Below are 15,043 nucleotides of genomic sequence, written 5' to 3'. Positions count from 1 at the left end.
TGGACACACTGTGGTATCACACAGCTCCCAACACCTCAGGAGCAGGACACTGCCCTCCCTTCTCCAGGATCCCAAGGGGAATTTTCCTTGGCCATGTCAGGCTGATGATGCAGTGAAGCACTCAGAGCTCATCTCAGAGTCCAGGGAGCCACACATCCCCTTCATCCCTTGATGAGTTTCTGGGTGTATCCACCCACCCAGCGGCTTCAGCAGCACTTCTGTGATGCATCTCAAACCTGGTACATCTCAGAATCCCATCTCAGCAGCCACGGAAGACATTTTGGAGCTCTGACCCATGCTTTTGCCTGTCCCTCCCAAATTTAGCTCCTTTTCAGCTAAATACTGGTGACACCGCAGTGGCCTTGAATCAGAAACGCAGCCAGAGCTTAGGAAGTACTACAAAAGCATTTGTTCCAATATTTACTCAGGGATTTTTCATGCTACACCTACCACGGACTTTAGTTTATTGGGAACATAGTGCACTGGGGAAGGGCAAACCACAGAGTCTATACTGCTGCCAAGCAAAATGTCATTAAGGTTTTAGCAATGCAACACAAATTGAGTTTACATTAAAGCTTCTTTTGTATAAACCATATCCCAGAGTGAAACACAGTGACAGAGCTGAGTAATGAGTTGAAGCAGAGCAATCAAGGTGGAACTACTGAGCAATAGGGAAAAAGGAGCCATTCCAGAGTGCTATTTAAAGTTGGGCTGAAAGCTCCATTTGAACTATAGAAGTGATTATGTACAGTCACCATTGCACACACATTTAATACCATGTAGGATGCAATACCTACCACCTGCAGCTGCACAGAGACACCCCAAGGTTCAATGGCACTATAAAAACCATCATGAACTGGAAGCTGAGATTCTTCTTAATATAGACTTACACATAACTGCTAAAGAGCTGAGAAGTCTGGAACTTCAAATCTCTCTTGTGCCACCCAGCACATAAACCCACAACTCAAAGGTGACCATTTGTCATTTCAAACCTCTCCTTCCTGTAGGATTCAGAGTCACTGAAGCCCTGTTTGTCCCCAGAAGTGCTGGAAAACACCTGTGCTATGGCACTGCTGGAGCAACATCAAAGTAATCAAGGGTTACACTCCCCCAGCCCTGCTCTGTACAAAACCACAGCACTTGTGAATGTTTTTCTAAACAACCAGAGCGCTGTAACTTTGGAAATACCACTCATTTCTAGTTCTAGCCTTCCTAACATGTGCTTTGCACTGCTCCTCATCGCAGTCCCTGGGGAGTGAGCTCAAAGCAGTGCCCGCTCATGCAAGAGGGATGCAAATGGGCTCAGGGCTGACCTGGAGTTCACACACTCATTCACTGCTCTGGGTACCCTGCCCTGCTCCCAAACCCATCAGATCAGGCACAGCACAGCTCAGCTGCTCAAAAGGCTGCAGTGCTGCAAAGCCCAGGGGTGCAGAGACCCTGGCTGGGCACTCCTCACACAGACAGACAGGGCTGCATCACAGCCCTGCAATGCTCTGAGGCTCTCACACAGCCCGGCCTGAATCCCTGCCTCCCCCTTAAAGGAGGAATAGTGTGCAGATGGAGGTTTTCAGAACTTGCTAAAAACATTTATAAATGGTTAAATATTGAAAAAAAAAGCTCCATAAAGATTTCAGAGCACTGCTAAGTAGAGCAACATAATGGGTTTACCAAGATATAAAGCAGCCCTGCCCAAAATGTATGGCTCAGACATACCCTGCCAGCAGAAGTACTCAGTGTTTAAGATGAGGGAAGAGAGATTCAACGAGGATTTGTTTTCCTGGCAGCCCTCCATACGTGCACATAAACCTCTTGTAGCAGCACACTGATATTTAAACTAATTAGCACCAGGAAAGCCACGGGACTGTGCTTTTCTCCCAGCCTGTTCCCAGGGACACAAGGGCTCCTAAATCCCTGCGATTACATCCTGCTCACGTCCCAAGCTGCTGCAGTCCAGGAGCCCCAGCACACCCCCCTTCCTGCCCAAGTACACAGCAACATGGTGCAGGACACTTGGAAAAGGGAAAAAAATCCCCCTCTACCCAAACTGCCCACTCAGCACTATGTGAGAGGATAAAAATAGCAGGCAGGAGAGCTGGCCCTGAATATCAAGCAGCATTCCCTGTTCATTGCAGCACAGTGAGCGCAGAGAGAACCCAAATCAACTTCCCCTTCACTCTGTTCTCCTGGAGGCTGCACGTTGGCTGAATTTCCTATTCCTCATAAACACAGCCAGTGGGGATTTAGCTCTGGGGAGCTGCAGACTGGCACATCCACCATCATTGCTCTGGCAACCCCCCACCAGCCTCTGGGAAGAGCTCCTGACTTCCAGAGGAGAAAGGACAGGCTGGGGGGTGGGTTTGGTGAATATTCAACACCTCTGCACAGCAGGCCTGCCTATTATTAGTATAGGGGATGTCAAAGAAGCTGGCTCTCATGCAAAGTTTCCAGTCTAGCTAATTAACAGTGGCTTCCTCCAGCATATAAATTTGGGCTTTAGTCCCTTGTACATGAGCATGCAGGGCAGGAAGGGAGGGAAGGAGCAGAGAACAGGAGAGGCTGCAGTCATCTTTAAGGGCTGGAAATTAAATCTCTCAGGTAAGAGAGAACTAACAAACCTCCACACACTGGGAGGATGCTCCTTCCCATTTTAGGAAGGGCTGAATCTCCTCCTGGAGCACATCCCCCCAGCATCTGCCTGTGGGAAAAGCTGAGATGATTTTGCCAGGACAGCAAACAAGAAGCAGAAAGCTCCCTCACAAGGGGCAGCAGAGGCCAGTGATTTGGGTCAGGGTGAGACTGTCACCCTCTGCTTCTGACATCCAAACCATCCAACATGTCCCAGCAGTGCTCTGGGGCTGCAGAAAGTAACTCATTGCTCCCCTTGCCATTGTCACCAAGGATCAGCCATGTCCCAGCTGGCAGGACCTGCCTGAGGATAAATCAGAGACGCTGAGGGTCTTGTAAGGGCAGCCTTTCAGGTCACTCTTTAGGATCTCTGCTGCAGCAAAGTGTGCAGTTTGGAGCACCTTCAGGTCTTGTGCAAGTTGGTTTTGATTGTGCCAAACTGCTCCCATAAAAGCAAAGGCTCTGAGTGACCTAAGTGCTAAACCAAAATGCTCTGCACATAAACTGTTTCAACACAGTTTTCTCCAGGGTGAAGAGTGTACTCTGGAAAAAAAAATAAAATACTGAAAGCTTTTAAAAGTCTGAGCCTATTTACTTTTCACCTGCTTCTTAAATTAGGAGAGAAATAAAAGAAAATTATTGTGTGACTCTATGTGTAACAAGTGCTTCTGTTTTCTTGTTCCCACCTGCAAAGTGAGAACGTCCCCACTCTCTGGACAGATGGATTCAGAGGCAGCCAGGTGCCAAATGATGGACACTGTTACCAGATGTGACAAACAATAGTGACAAACTGGGTTTGACCAAAGGCATTCCTCCCTGGGTTTAGGATTAGCCTCACAGCTCAGGTTTCTGTGCTAGCAGGTAGCCAAGGGATGCCATTTCTAACTCACACATACAACTACCCAAACAAAAAACAAACACAACACAAAACCACCACCACCACTCCTCCCACCCTAAAAAGAAGGGGAAAGGGGAATGTTTTTGCCAAAATCTGTACATTGTGCAGAGCAGAGAATAAGCAGCCTCTGAAGGTTGCCAAGGCTCTGCAATTCTGAAGGACTTGCAGTGACACCAGGGCTCTTCTTGCACAGCCACCCTCATCCCTCCAAGGGACTGGTGCCCGCAGACAAGCCCAATGCTTTGTCAGTCTCCTCCTACTCTCTCTCCACCTCACAAATTTACATTCCAGATGGAGATCAGCACAGGTCCTGCACAAGGCTGGCCTCTGCTTTGGAAGGATAAATCACTGCTTTCTGCATTAGCTCTGCCACCTCACTGGCGTCAGCTGTCAATGAAAGCACCTGACAAGAGACACCCAGGCCCACAAATCTCACCCCAAATTTATAAATCTTGCCAGAGCAGAAACTTCTTTCTGGCCAAGAGGTGATTTGCAGCCATGTAGATCTTCCCTGAGCTTGGGGCAGAGGTGACAGATGAGTTTTCCAGCACTGCTATCACGAGCCACATTTATGTATCTTACTATTGCAGCTCTTGCACTGCACTTCTGATTTAGAAACCCTAGCCCAGGTTTCACACCTGCCTGTTTGCCATAATTCAGCACCAAGCTGCCTTATGAACAGGCCTCCCCAAACCCAGTTCTGTGGCTCAGTGCTGCACAGGTCTTTGGCAAGGCTGTGTCTGAGCCAAACAGCACCCACAGATCTCTGTGCTCATGAGCAGCTCGTTTCCCTTTCCAGCTCCACATCCTTCCCAGCTAGCAGCACTGGAGAAGCACAATTTCTCAACTAGCCTTTCCCAAACTTCAGCAGGGTTTTTGGTTTGCTAAGGTTTCAGTTTTCCACAGACTCTCTAAGGGTCTCTGATGTCAGGCTCTGTTTGCAATCTGAAACAGGCCTGGCTTTAACAGGATGCTCAGGGCACACATAATTCAGGAGCGATTTTGTGTCTAAACAGCACCTTGGCTTCCCAGAGAGCCTCCAGGACAGCTATGAAAGCTGCAAAGGCTCCTCTTAAAGGATTAATAAAGTGATTAATTTAGGTAGACCAGATACACCCATGCACTGGTCAGTACCAGATCCTAAACATGGGAACAGCTAATGAGTAACACACCTGAGACATTCCAAGGCAAGGCTTGCAAACCGCACAACAGGATATTTCACTGCTGTGTTCTCTGCAGTCATCTGCCTTTCTCCTGGCCCCAAGGACAAACAGCTTTATTGGATCTGGATCATTTTATCTTCCAGGAACTTTGTTCAACGCTTCAGATGTTCAGCTTGTCTAAAACCAGAACAGTCTTCCTGAGTTGAAAGAAGCTGTTCATGTCTGGGAAGCAATGCAGGACCCAAAGGGAAGGAAGAGAACAAAAAGGGCTGAACTTCTTGTCTCTCTCTCCTCTACTTTTGTATCTCAGCCCACAAAAAAATCAGCAAAGAAAACAGAAGTGATGCATGATGGAATTCCAGAAAGTCACAAGTGACCAGAAATCCCACAGTCCATCCCTGCAGGTGTTCCCTGGAAAACAACACCCAACACAAGGAGGATGGAGAAGTCAGTCTCACTCACTGCCAACTTACTGCTCCTGTGATGGAAAAACAGACACAGAGGCCAGGGCCTCCCTGGAAATCACATTTCAGGAAGGCAGTTTGTCAAATATCAAAGGGAAAAGGAATACAATAAAGGTCTGGTAAGGAAGGACAGCAGTGGAGCGGGAAAGAGCCACAGAGACACAACTGCAGAAGGTCAGTTCCCCTCTCCATTCCAGCAGGAGAATTCCTGGCTCCTACATCATCCTTTGTGTGCCCTAGAGGAACAACAAGGGCTAAACCTCTTCTGCCACACTCACTAGAAAACTCTTCCTGCATCACATTGCAAGCTGGAAAATCTGTTGGGTTTTGGACAATCCAGGTATGTTGGTACCAGTGAAACCAGACTCACGAGTACCACAAATCCAAAACACAACCACGAAATAACCAAGGTCTCCAGACTTCAAACACAGGGCACACACAAAAAAAAAAAAAAACCCCAAAAAAAAAAACCTGACCCAAGCAAGGAAACCTATCAGACAAATTATACATTTTTTGCCATATTTTCTGATTTTTTCCCAAAGAGAAACATGAACATCCAGCTTTTACTTCCCCCACTAGAAGCATCATTCACAAAAAAAGAACCAAGTCGATTGTGCCTATATTTGCAAAACACTTCGGGAAAGAAGCAGGGACATGAATTTGTCACCAAGATGGTGCTGGGAGCAGTACCAAACCCAAAGGACACATGGCTAAAATGGGAAGGAGAAAAAATAAACCCATCAAAACCACGGAGCAGATCTGAAGGTGTTGTGAAACGTCACAGCTCCCTCCACCTGCAAGGAACACTCGGCTACAGGAGGCCCAATGAAAGCCCAAAAAGCCTCTGCTACCCACAGAAGGGACACTGATTTGGGGGAAAGGACAATGCATCTTATCTTTTCTTGCTACAAAATAAGAACAACCAAAAAAATCCCCATCCGTGGCTGAAGGACCCAGGGATTGAGGAAGCTGCTAGTCAAGCACATTGTTATCAACACAAAGCCCAAAGCAGGCACATCCCAGCCCTGAAGCAGGCAGAGGCACGTTCCACACAGCTCCTTACCCTACTGATCTGCAGCTTCTCAGCTCCAGGCTTGAAGAGGTTCCATCGACGGCCACCGTTCCTGCAGTTCCCGCGCACCTTCAGGGTCTTTGAAGCCTGTTCGTTCTCAGCTGCCAGGAGAAAAGCCACAGGAACAAGGAAAAAAAAAAAAAAAGGAATGACAAAAGATAAATGCTGTGCTTTAGCTCAGGCTGGGGGCGGAGGCTGTTCTTTTAAATGAAAGAAACAAAATTGTTTGCAAGAGACTCATTCAACCTCTCCTTTAGAAAAAGAGAGCAGAGAGTATATTTAGGTGCTTTATTCAGTGCTCTTGGGATACAAGAGAAATAGTGCAGCTTGGATACTACAAAAAGGCAGAGCCGGGAGCCACATCCCGAGGTGGGGTCAGGCCAGCTGGGTGTGGAGCCAGCATGCTGTGCCAGGAGCTGTGGGAAGCACGAGACCCTCATCAACCTGCACAGTGCTCACAGGGCAGCAGCTCCCTGGGTCACAACTGCTCTGTGCAATCCCAGCTGCACGCTCACTCTGCTCCATACGATGCCAGGCCTTGGAAAAGAAACAGCTCCTCGGATTTCCACACAAAACAAAAATGGGAAGTCCATAAAAGCTGGTTTTTAAGGAAACTGGGCTAGTTCTCACCCCCAGCGTTTCAGGCCAAGCTCTCACAGATGCAGTTCTGCTCTAGCTTTAAGGGAGAGATACCACTCACACCAGAGCCCAGCCTGGCCTTGCAGATGGCACTACCCAGGCACAAAGCAGCTTGTGAGAAAGAGGCAAATGAGCTCTGCTTTTCCAATCAACCCAAATTTTCAGCTCCACATCCTATCCCTCTCTTTTTGGGGTGAAGCTGCCATTCTGTGTGAGACCAGAGCTTTCCCTCCCACGTTTGGCAAGTTTAGATTTTTAATCCCTTCTTCCATCACGCTCTTCACATCCCCTGGCCTGGCAGGAAGGAAACAGAGCTGAGCACTCCTGATGCCCCCACAGCAGCTGCCAGTACAGGCACATGTGGTCCAGGCAGGGCACATATGTGTGCCTGCACATACACTTGTGGGGGTACACACACTCCCATGGGTGTCCCAGCACCTGGAGGCTCCTCATCCCAGTCATGGAGCAACAATCTAAGAAAACAGCCACATTCTGGAATTCCTCCCTAAAAGATGCACAACGCTAAATTTTTATCCCCTGACGTACCTAACCCAGGCAGAGGTTTCAGACTGTGTCGGTCCTGAGGGGCTTGAAACCAGGATAAATGGTTCCAGGAGAGTGGAGACCCCCAAACCAAACAGGTGGGGGCTCTGCTCTGCCCAGGTCGGAGAGCAGCAGATCTGGGATGCTGCTGCAGGCTGGCTGGGCAGCCATCCTGATTTTCTTCCAGCGTTGCTGGGAGAGAGATTGCACTGAGACCTATTTCCTCAATGCTGATGCAGGCAGCCTGCTGCTATTTTTAGCAGCACACGTTTCACTTTGGAGCCTCTTGGAGAGGCAGGCTGCAGCACCATGCCGATTATAGCAGAGGCTGCTCGCGGCTCCAGAGGCGTCGGGCGCTGGAGCAGCACTCGGGAACAGCGTGCAAACACGGGAATGCTCCACTGAGGGCTGGCTGTGACTCCCCTGTGCTGGGAACGTGTGCACCCCAGCAGCAGAGCCATCAATTAACAGCACAGGCAGCCAATTTGCCTTGTCCTCCCTGGTTCTTCTTAACCCTGATGTGCTGCCACCATCCATCAAGCGCCCGGATCCCCGGAGTGCTCCCGAGCAATGCCAGCACAAGCTGGCAGCACTCCCGTGCTTGCCCGTTGCTAAATCACAGGATTCTTCGTGCCAGCAGTGGCCCTTCAGGAAATAATTTCCCTTCTCCCATTATCAATCTTTTTAATTAGGAGGTTCAAAAAATGATGTCATCTATTCAGCCAGCAGCCAATTTACCTGCCAGCACAAGACCCTGCCAGCAAATGCATTCCACGGTGCTCTCTCCAGTGTCACTGTGAGCAGGACAAATGCAGAGAGGTCATCCCAGTCTTTGGCTCACGAGATTCCCTCCTCCATCATGAGAAGTACCCAAGCACAAGAGGAAAAAAACTCTCACTTTTTATGTTTCCAAACTAACATCAGACTTGAGTTGTGATCTCAGTATCCAACACCACTCACCACCTTCAAATGGTGAGTACTCAGTGAGTACTCCTCACAGAGGATTCTTAGAGGACAGAAATCCAAGAGAAAACCACTGAATGTAAACTCACACAGCAGTAGCTGAACAGCTTTTACACCTCCCGTGCCTACCTGTTCATTCCCTCGTAACCAAATTATGGGGAGTGTGTTCAGAGACATTAAAGAGAGAAAAGAGCCTTATTTCATAAACACACTGTACACAAGCTGATCCTATCAGCCAGCAAACTCCTCAGTGTGTGGCTATCGGAGCTCCCTCACCTGGCGTCAGGGATGCTACCAGCACGGATGCAAGCCCCATTCCTGACTCTTCCACCCCCTGCAGGATGGGTGACACCAAAAAGCCAAGCCGGGAGAGAAGAGGCACTCACCACGTCTCCGGAGGAGGTGCTGCATGCGCCCTCCCAGCTGGTCCAGCCCCATCGGGGTGCTCTGCGACAGGGGCTCGGAGCGGCACCGCTCCACCAGCGCCTTGAAGGGTGCCGACTGCGGCGACGGCTGCGAGGGATGAGATGTTGGCTGCCAAGAGAAGGGGCACAGAAGGGTTTTACCAACAGGAGTCAAATCTCAGGCAAAGCAATCACAGGACATGCAACAATACACTGAATTTCCAAGCCGGTGCAGCATGGCTCGCTGCAATCTGCACCTGCTGCATTTCTGGCTGCAAGATCAACTCCTGCTGGCCCTGGTGTGGAGGCCCCACTGCCCCCATTGAACCTTGCACTGCTCACCGTGTTTGAGTCCAACATTTCCAGCAGCACTGAGTGTCCCAGGAACTTCTGGGAGTAACCCTGATGGAGACCACTTGCTGCTCTGCATTTTGGGGTGAAGCTGCCTCCCCATTCCCAAGTGCCAGCAGGAGCACACACAGGGAAGGAATTAGGTGATGCTGAGGACCCTGTACCAGCAAGGGCTGGCTGCTTCCAAAGGCCAGCAAAGAGCAACCAGACTGCTTGGCAGGATGGGGCCAGCTCACTGATGGTAACAGCTAACAAGGTATGTCCTCTGCATCCACAGCCTACGAAATATTTACTTGAGTAGAACAGTTGCAATTGATTGAAGCACCCACAGAAGGGTCAAACACCCCTTTGATACCCTTGATGCTTGGTAACACTAATGCAAAGAATTGGCATTTACAGCTAAGTGGAGAAAAACGTTGGCGTCTTCCTCACTCCAACTTTTATTATTCTATTCCAGGAGGAAAAGTTCCTGAAAATGACAACTGTACCATGACATTTTGCAGAATGGAATGTTCTTTTTAAAAACATCACAATTCAAACTCCTACTTTTCCTTTCATTCTCTGTGACATGTGACACCGTGGAAGCCTTGTGTATAATCTTAGAGTCAAGAAATCAGAAGAAAAATCATTTGACAAAGGTCAGGGGAAGCAAACAGGAGGTGTTCCTCTCTGGGAGGTTTCTAGGCTCAATCACACACACATATCTGTCATACTTCCAGGAGCCTGCTAATAACTAGGTGCCTGGGATGGTTTGGTGGATCCATCCTCTAGACTCCAGCAGGTCGTTTGCACTGATGTGCTGTTATTTTCATTTACAGATGAAGAACAAAGCAGACAGGCTGTAATTACCCCAAAGGGAAGCTGTGCGTGAATTAAGGCTCCATCTCCCAGCACCAGCAGCATGTCCAGTGAGCCAGTACACTTCTCCTGGCTGGAAAATAGCTGTGAGGATGTCAAAGCCAAAGGAAAACTTCCATCCAGGGAAGTTTTGGATCGAGAGTCCCCTTAGGATAAGGCCAGCAATGGCCAGAGGTGCCCCTTCTTATCACTAACCTGATGGTCTGTTGTAACTTTTGAGGCTGAGGAAGAGCTGAAGGAAAGACACAACATGTGTTTAAAGCAAACATGTGGAAATCAGAATTATCCATGTGCTTCATGGCTGTTTATATATACACATGCAAAGCCTATCAGCTTTGCAAACTCAACCTGCCTTTCCCTGACAATGTTAAAAATATGTTTCCCAAAAAACCCTACCCCACTATAGAAGGCACTAAATATAGGCTTTAATTCAAGATTTTGCTAGCACCTCCTCGTTATTATGAAGACAAGATTCTGAATAGCTTGCAGATAGGCTTTAGAGGTTTTGTCTCCTCTAAAAATAAAATGATTGTCAGACACAACCATATTAAAAGCCATAAATACCCAAAATCTTCATTCTGCAAGTAAATTGCACCTCGCTGCAGACAGGAATACAGCACTCTTTTGGCAACAGCAAGATTTAGAAAGTAAAGTACTGTTTCTTAATTTGGATGGACTATAAAGTCTTTTGTAAGCAGCAGGCTGAGACACAACCCAGGAGTTGAATAAGCAGGAGATGAAGAAAGCTCTGAAGATCAACTCTCTGATACCATTTCCTGGTCAGTGTCATTCAGCAGTGGGAGGGAAGGGATAAATCCACTCAGCAATCCCATCTCTGCAGCTCCAAACGTGTTGTGAAGCAGAGAGATAATAAAACAATCTCAAGCCCAAAAGGTCACTACAGTCTTTCTGGGCAACACCAGCAATTTCTCAGCAAACACAGAAAAGGGAAGTTGCTGTATATCTTCCTCTGGTGAAAAGGCACTTGGAGCTGCACTAAAGCCAAACCCCAAAGCTGTGGGAGGATCTGAGCTGTGCCCCAGCTATCAGGCAGCAAATCTGCAAACCCATCCCCTGGCATGCGCACACTCAGGCAAATCAGTAATCCTGCGCTTCCAGTCGGACCCACCGTGCAGGGAGAGGCTCCTGCTTTCCCACACAGCACAGCCATGGCACAGGAATCCCAAAAACCTACCAATGCCCTGAAAGCACCTATCCTGCCCCATCCGTGCGGGCAACTCGGAGCAGGAGCACAAGTGTCCCTTGTGGCACTGAGACACTTTGGATCCTGAGCCCAGGACTCAGAGGAACAACCTCAACAGCTGCTCTGTAGAAACATCTGCAGTGATGCACCAGTTTGAGCACACAGCCCCTCACAGAGCCCTGAAACCAAACTGCCTGGGAAACAGAGCATCCCACCAGCCTGGCACCTCATCCTATGGGACACACACCTTTTGCCCACCATGACAAGCTCATAGAGATCTCATTTTCACACTTCTGGCAATCCTAATTCCCCCAGTGAACAGCCTCACAAACCCCAATGGAGTCTATGTGCAGCCACAACGGCCAGAAGCAAGCTGCAGCCTGCAAATCCTTTGGAGATAAAACTCTAAATCCCAAGGAAAAAGATTAGGCTTTCTGCTCTACAAAAATAACCTCTTCTTTCCCAAACAAGCCAGCAGAGGGCACAGAAAGACTGTGGTGAAAGCCCTCTGCTCTGTCACTATGAAGGTGACACCAGCCCAGAGGCTCCGCAGATGCCCCTGGTTGTGGCCCTGGGACAAGCAGGGATCTCATCCTATGGCGGATCTCTCTGGCAGCAATAAATCTGAAACTTGTTTCTGGGTCCTGAAAACTCCAAACTGAATTCAGATGCCCATATTGCAACCTTGCCTCGTGTCACTCCAAAGGAGGTCGCAAATCACCCACAAACCCTGTCCACAGATACATCAGCCAGTCAGAAACCCTGATGGAACTGCAAATTATTCTACACGGTATCAAAGCTTCCTTCCATCTAAGCATCATCTCAAGCTACTGGAAGTGGTCAAAGATAACTCCTGGGGCTATGCCTGACTCCTTGTGGCAGGAGTTTCCCTGTTGGGATGCTGTGGGGTTTTTAGAGGTGGGATGAAGATAACTCACTTCAGTGGAGACATGGAAAATGGAAACTCTGTCCAAAACTTAGTAAAACCTCCACGTCAAATCTCTCATTCCATTTCTCATCTCTCTCAGAATAAGGATGGCACTTTGATTCCAGAGCTGCAGCAGTGTGAGTGCAGTAATGCATTTCCCATTGACAATCTATTTTGACCTTTACTGCTCTTCCAATTCTTCAAAACATTTTATCTTCACTGTTTCACAAGTTCCCAGAACACATGAGAATTTGGGATAGGGTCTTAAAGCAACTATCAGGAAAGTAAGTGCTTTTCTACCTTTCTGCAGCTGCTCCTGTTGAATGCTCCTGCAATGCTATTTCCTTTACAGCACTACTAAAATCCTACTTGTCCACAGTATCACTCAGCTCCTGCCGAAGACATCACAATTTTAAAAGGCAAGACCAGGAAAGCAAAAACCAGGGGCATTAATTGCAGATACAGCTAAACATATTTCCTTACTGACAGAACCAACGTGCAGATCCCCTAAATCCCACTCCAGCATCACTTGTGCTACACCAGCCTGTTTCTCACACCATCTCCTCCCAGGAGCCTCTGGGGGAACAGGCACTTTTATACTTTTTCTGGGACAATTTTTACGTTGTTTGGGAAATGCTTTCTGCCCTACACTTCTCACACACTGTAAACCTGCTGGGGAACTTGCTCACAGCAGCTGGCCAAGCCAAGCCAAGCCAAGCCAAGCCAAGCCAAGCCAAGCCAAGCCAAGCCAAGCCACCCTGTCCTGGCAGCACCTTCTGCCTGCCAGTAGCTGAGCACTTCCCTTGAAATACAAATCCTAGCTATTCAGAGCAGCCTGGAGTGGAGGCAGCAGGGCCAACCACTGTCCTGAGGAGCAGGTGCCAGCAAAGAGATGGATTGAGCCCTAAAACAATAGGAGGCTGGAGTTTGCTGCTACTGTCACGCTCAGGCTGGAGTTACTCCTCTTCCATGTTTATTTTTGGTGAAGTGTTTCCGAGTGCCGCTCCCTGATGGGAGATAGGCGAGCAAATCCCTGGGGTATCTCAGGTCATTTGTTACTGGAGCTGCTGGCAGACTCTCCAGGGCTCTTCCTGTCCAGAAGATCCCTCCTTTAGCCTCCCTGTGACTGCTCTGCGTTTGATGCCACCACCGGATCGTTGTGCGTTTCCAAATCCGCAGCACGAGTTCCTGGGATGCAGGAGGTGTCCAGAGCCCAGGTGGGGCTGTCTGCTTTCCCCTGCACCCTGCTGCTGCTCCTGCCCAGGAGGCAGCAGCCTTCCCTGCGAGAGGAAGCCGCGGCAGCCCGGAGGTCGTGTGCTATCGCCACGCTCCACGGGAACTCGGGGGAGGTTTCCTGCCCGGTTATCTCAAGCACCATATTTAAGTTTCTGGGTAATGTTTGTAAGCTGCAACAGCTGAGCTGGGACTGAGGGCATCTCCTGTTCACACAGCTGAGCTGGGAAAGTGCTGGGATTGTGCCCTGAGAGCGCCGGGATCAGACAGGCAGCCCCTGCCCTCCTAGCGGGGATGGGGCTGCTCCAGCTGTATTCCCAGTGTTTCCCTCTGCTCCACTCCATCCTTTTGCGCCTCTCTTCTGCACCTGCCCAGAATACTTGGTCCCTGTGAAGGGATATCAAACCATAGCCCTCTCCAGCTCTTCCTAATGTTTCTTCCAGAAATTTCAAGAAGTGACCACCCACTACTCACTCCACCTCTGCAGTGCCTGGACTTACACAGAGAGCTTCTGTAATTCTTTGTATTACACAAAACGGAGCAGAAAAACAAAACCAGGAATAACTAACAATACTACTGCCTGTTTCAGCTGAGAGACAGAAGTTCAGAGTTTTTCCCCCTAGCATTTCTAATCTGCTGCCAATTTTCAAACACTTCCTCTCTTGGCTCAGAAGCTACTGTGACCCCTTTTCCAACAAGGAACAGCGTCACCACCTCTGGAATATCTCTAGTTTCTCCAAACCCAAAATGAAAAGAGAAAGTTTCTTCACAAATTGACTCAATTTCCCTCCCTGGCACCTCATTCCAGCCTCAGCTAATCAGCAGGTACTCAAAAAGACCTAAAGCTGGGCTTCACACTGGTCCTGCCATGGTTTCTCCACAAACCTGTCCTGATCCCACCACTGGCACAGAGGCAGAGCCTGGCACAACTGCTCCACACAGAGAAACCTGTGCAGGTGTTTCAGCATTGGGCTGAGAGTTATTGGGGGAGTCTATAGCCTTTTCTGATCCCACACACATCACTCCCTTATCCACAAGACTTCTGAGGTTTCCTAGCAACAACCTGGACCAGAAGATTTGTAATACCACAACCTAGTCCAAAATGCAATGTCCACTTAAATGTTTTGAGGATTTTAAGGGATTTGAAATACTTGCTTGAACCACACAGGAATGCCCTGCCATGATTAGAGCCACCAGCATTGCCCACCTCTCACTCAGGGGTGGGTATTTAACATCCCAAAGGGAAACATTTTGTGCACAAACAGATGCAGAGCAGCTCTGACAAGACCCCACTCACTGTGGAGTCACAGTAAAAAGGTATTTTGATCACATTATGCATCCAGAGCCTTAGCCAGGCTTTCTGCTACAGGCTCAGCATCAAACTATTGAAGCCACACAACTTCTGACGGGTTTGGAGCAGGGACAGAGTTCATGAGAAATGATCTGATGAGCTCTGCAAGACACAGGCCCTCTGGTTTTATTTTTTGTTCCTACACTCCATGCCAGGACTCTGACAGCTGTCCCAGATGCTGTGCTGTAACCAGTATCATCCAATAAGAATCAATGACCATCACTCCTACAATCATTTTAGGTAAGAAAGCACAGAGGCCAAAGTGCAATTGCTGGATTCTCTTTGTCCACGGCACACTCAAAAACTTTCAACCTGCCAAAGCCCCTCTTCTTAGGAGCTTCTAC

At 48.7% G+C, this 15,043-nt stretch overlaps 1 protein-coding gene across 6 annotated transcripts in view; it reads right to left on the bottom strand.

Moving 5' to 3' along the window:
* Positions 1 to 15,043, bottom strand: part of ARHGEF9 (Cdc42 guanine nucleotide exchange factor 9) — a 201,731-nt gene that overhangs the window by 160,216 nt on the left and 26,472 nt on the right. For all 6 annotated transcript variants that reach the window (XM_085060023.1, XM_085060024.1, XM_085060018.1 and 3 more), the window contains exons 3-4: positions 8,757 to 8,904; positions 6,217 to 6,326 (exon numbers count right to left, since the gene is read on the bottom strand). In XM_085060023.1, coding sequence (XP_084916149.1) covers positions 6,217 to 6,326; positions 8,757 to 8,904 — 258 coding nt within the window. The remainder of the gene's footprint in view (positions 1 to 6,216; positions 6,327 to 8,756; positions 8,905 to 15,043) is intronic.

Source organism: Lichenostomus cassidix, chromosome 4A (assembly GCF_008360975.1).
Source record: "Lichenostomus cassidix isolate B80296 chromosome 4A, HeHo_3.0, whole genome shotgun sequence".
NCBI lineage: Eukaryota > Metazoa > Chordata > Aves > Passeriformes > Meliphagidae > Lichenostomus > Lichenostomus cassidix.
Note: the sequence above shows the minus strand (reverse complement) of the source record. Positions and strands in the feature narration are given on the sequence as shown.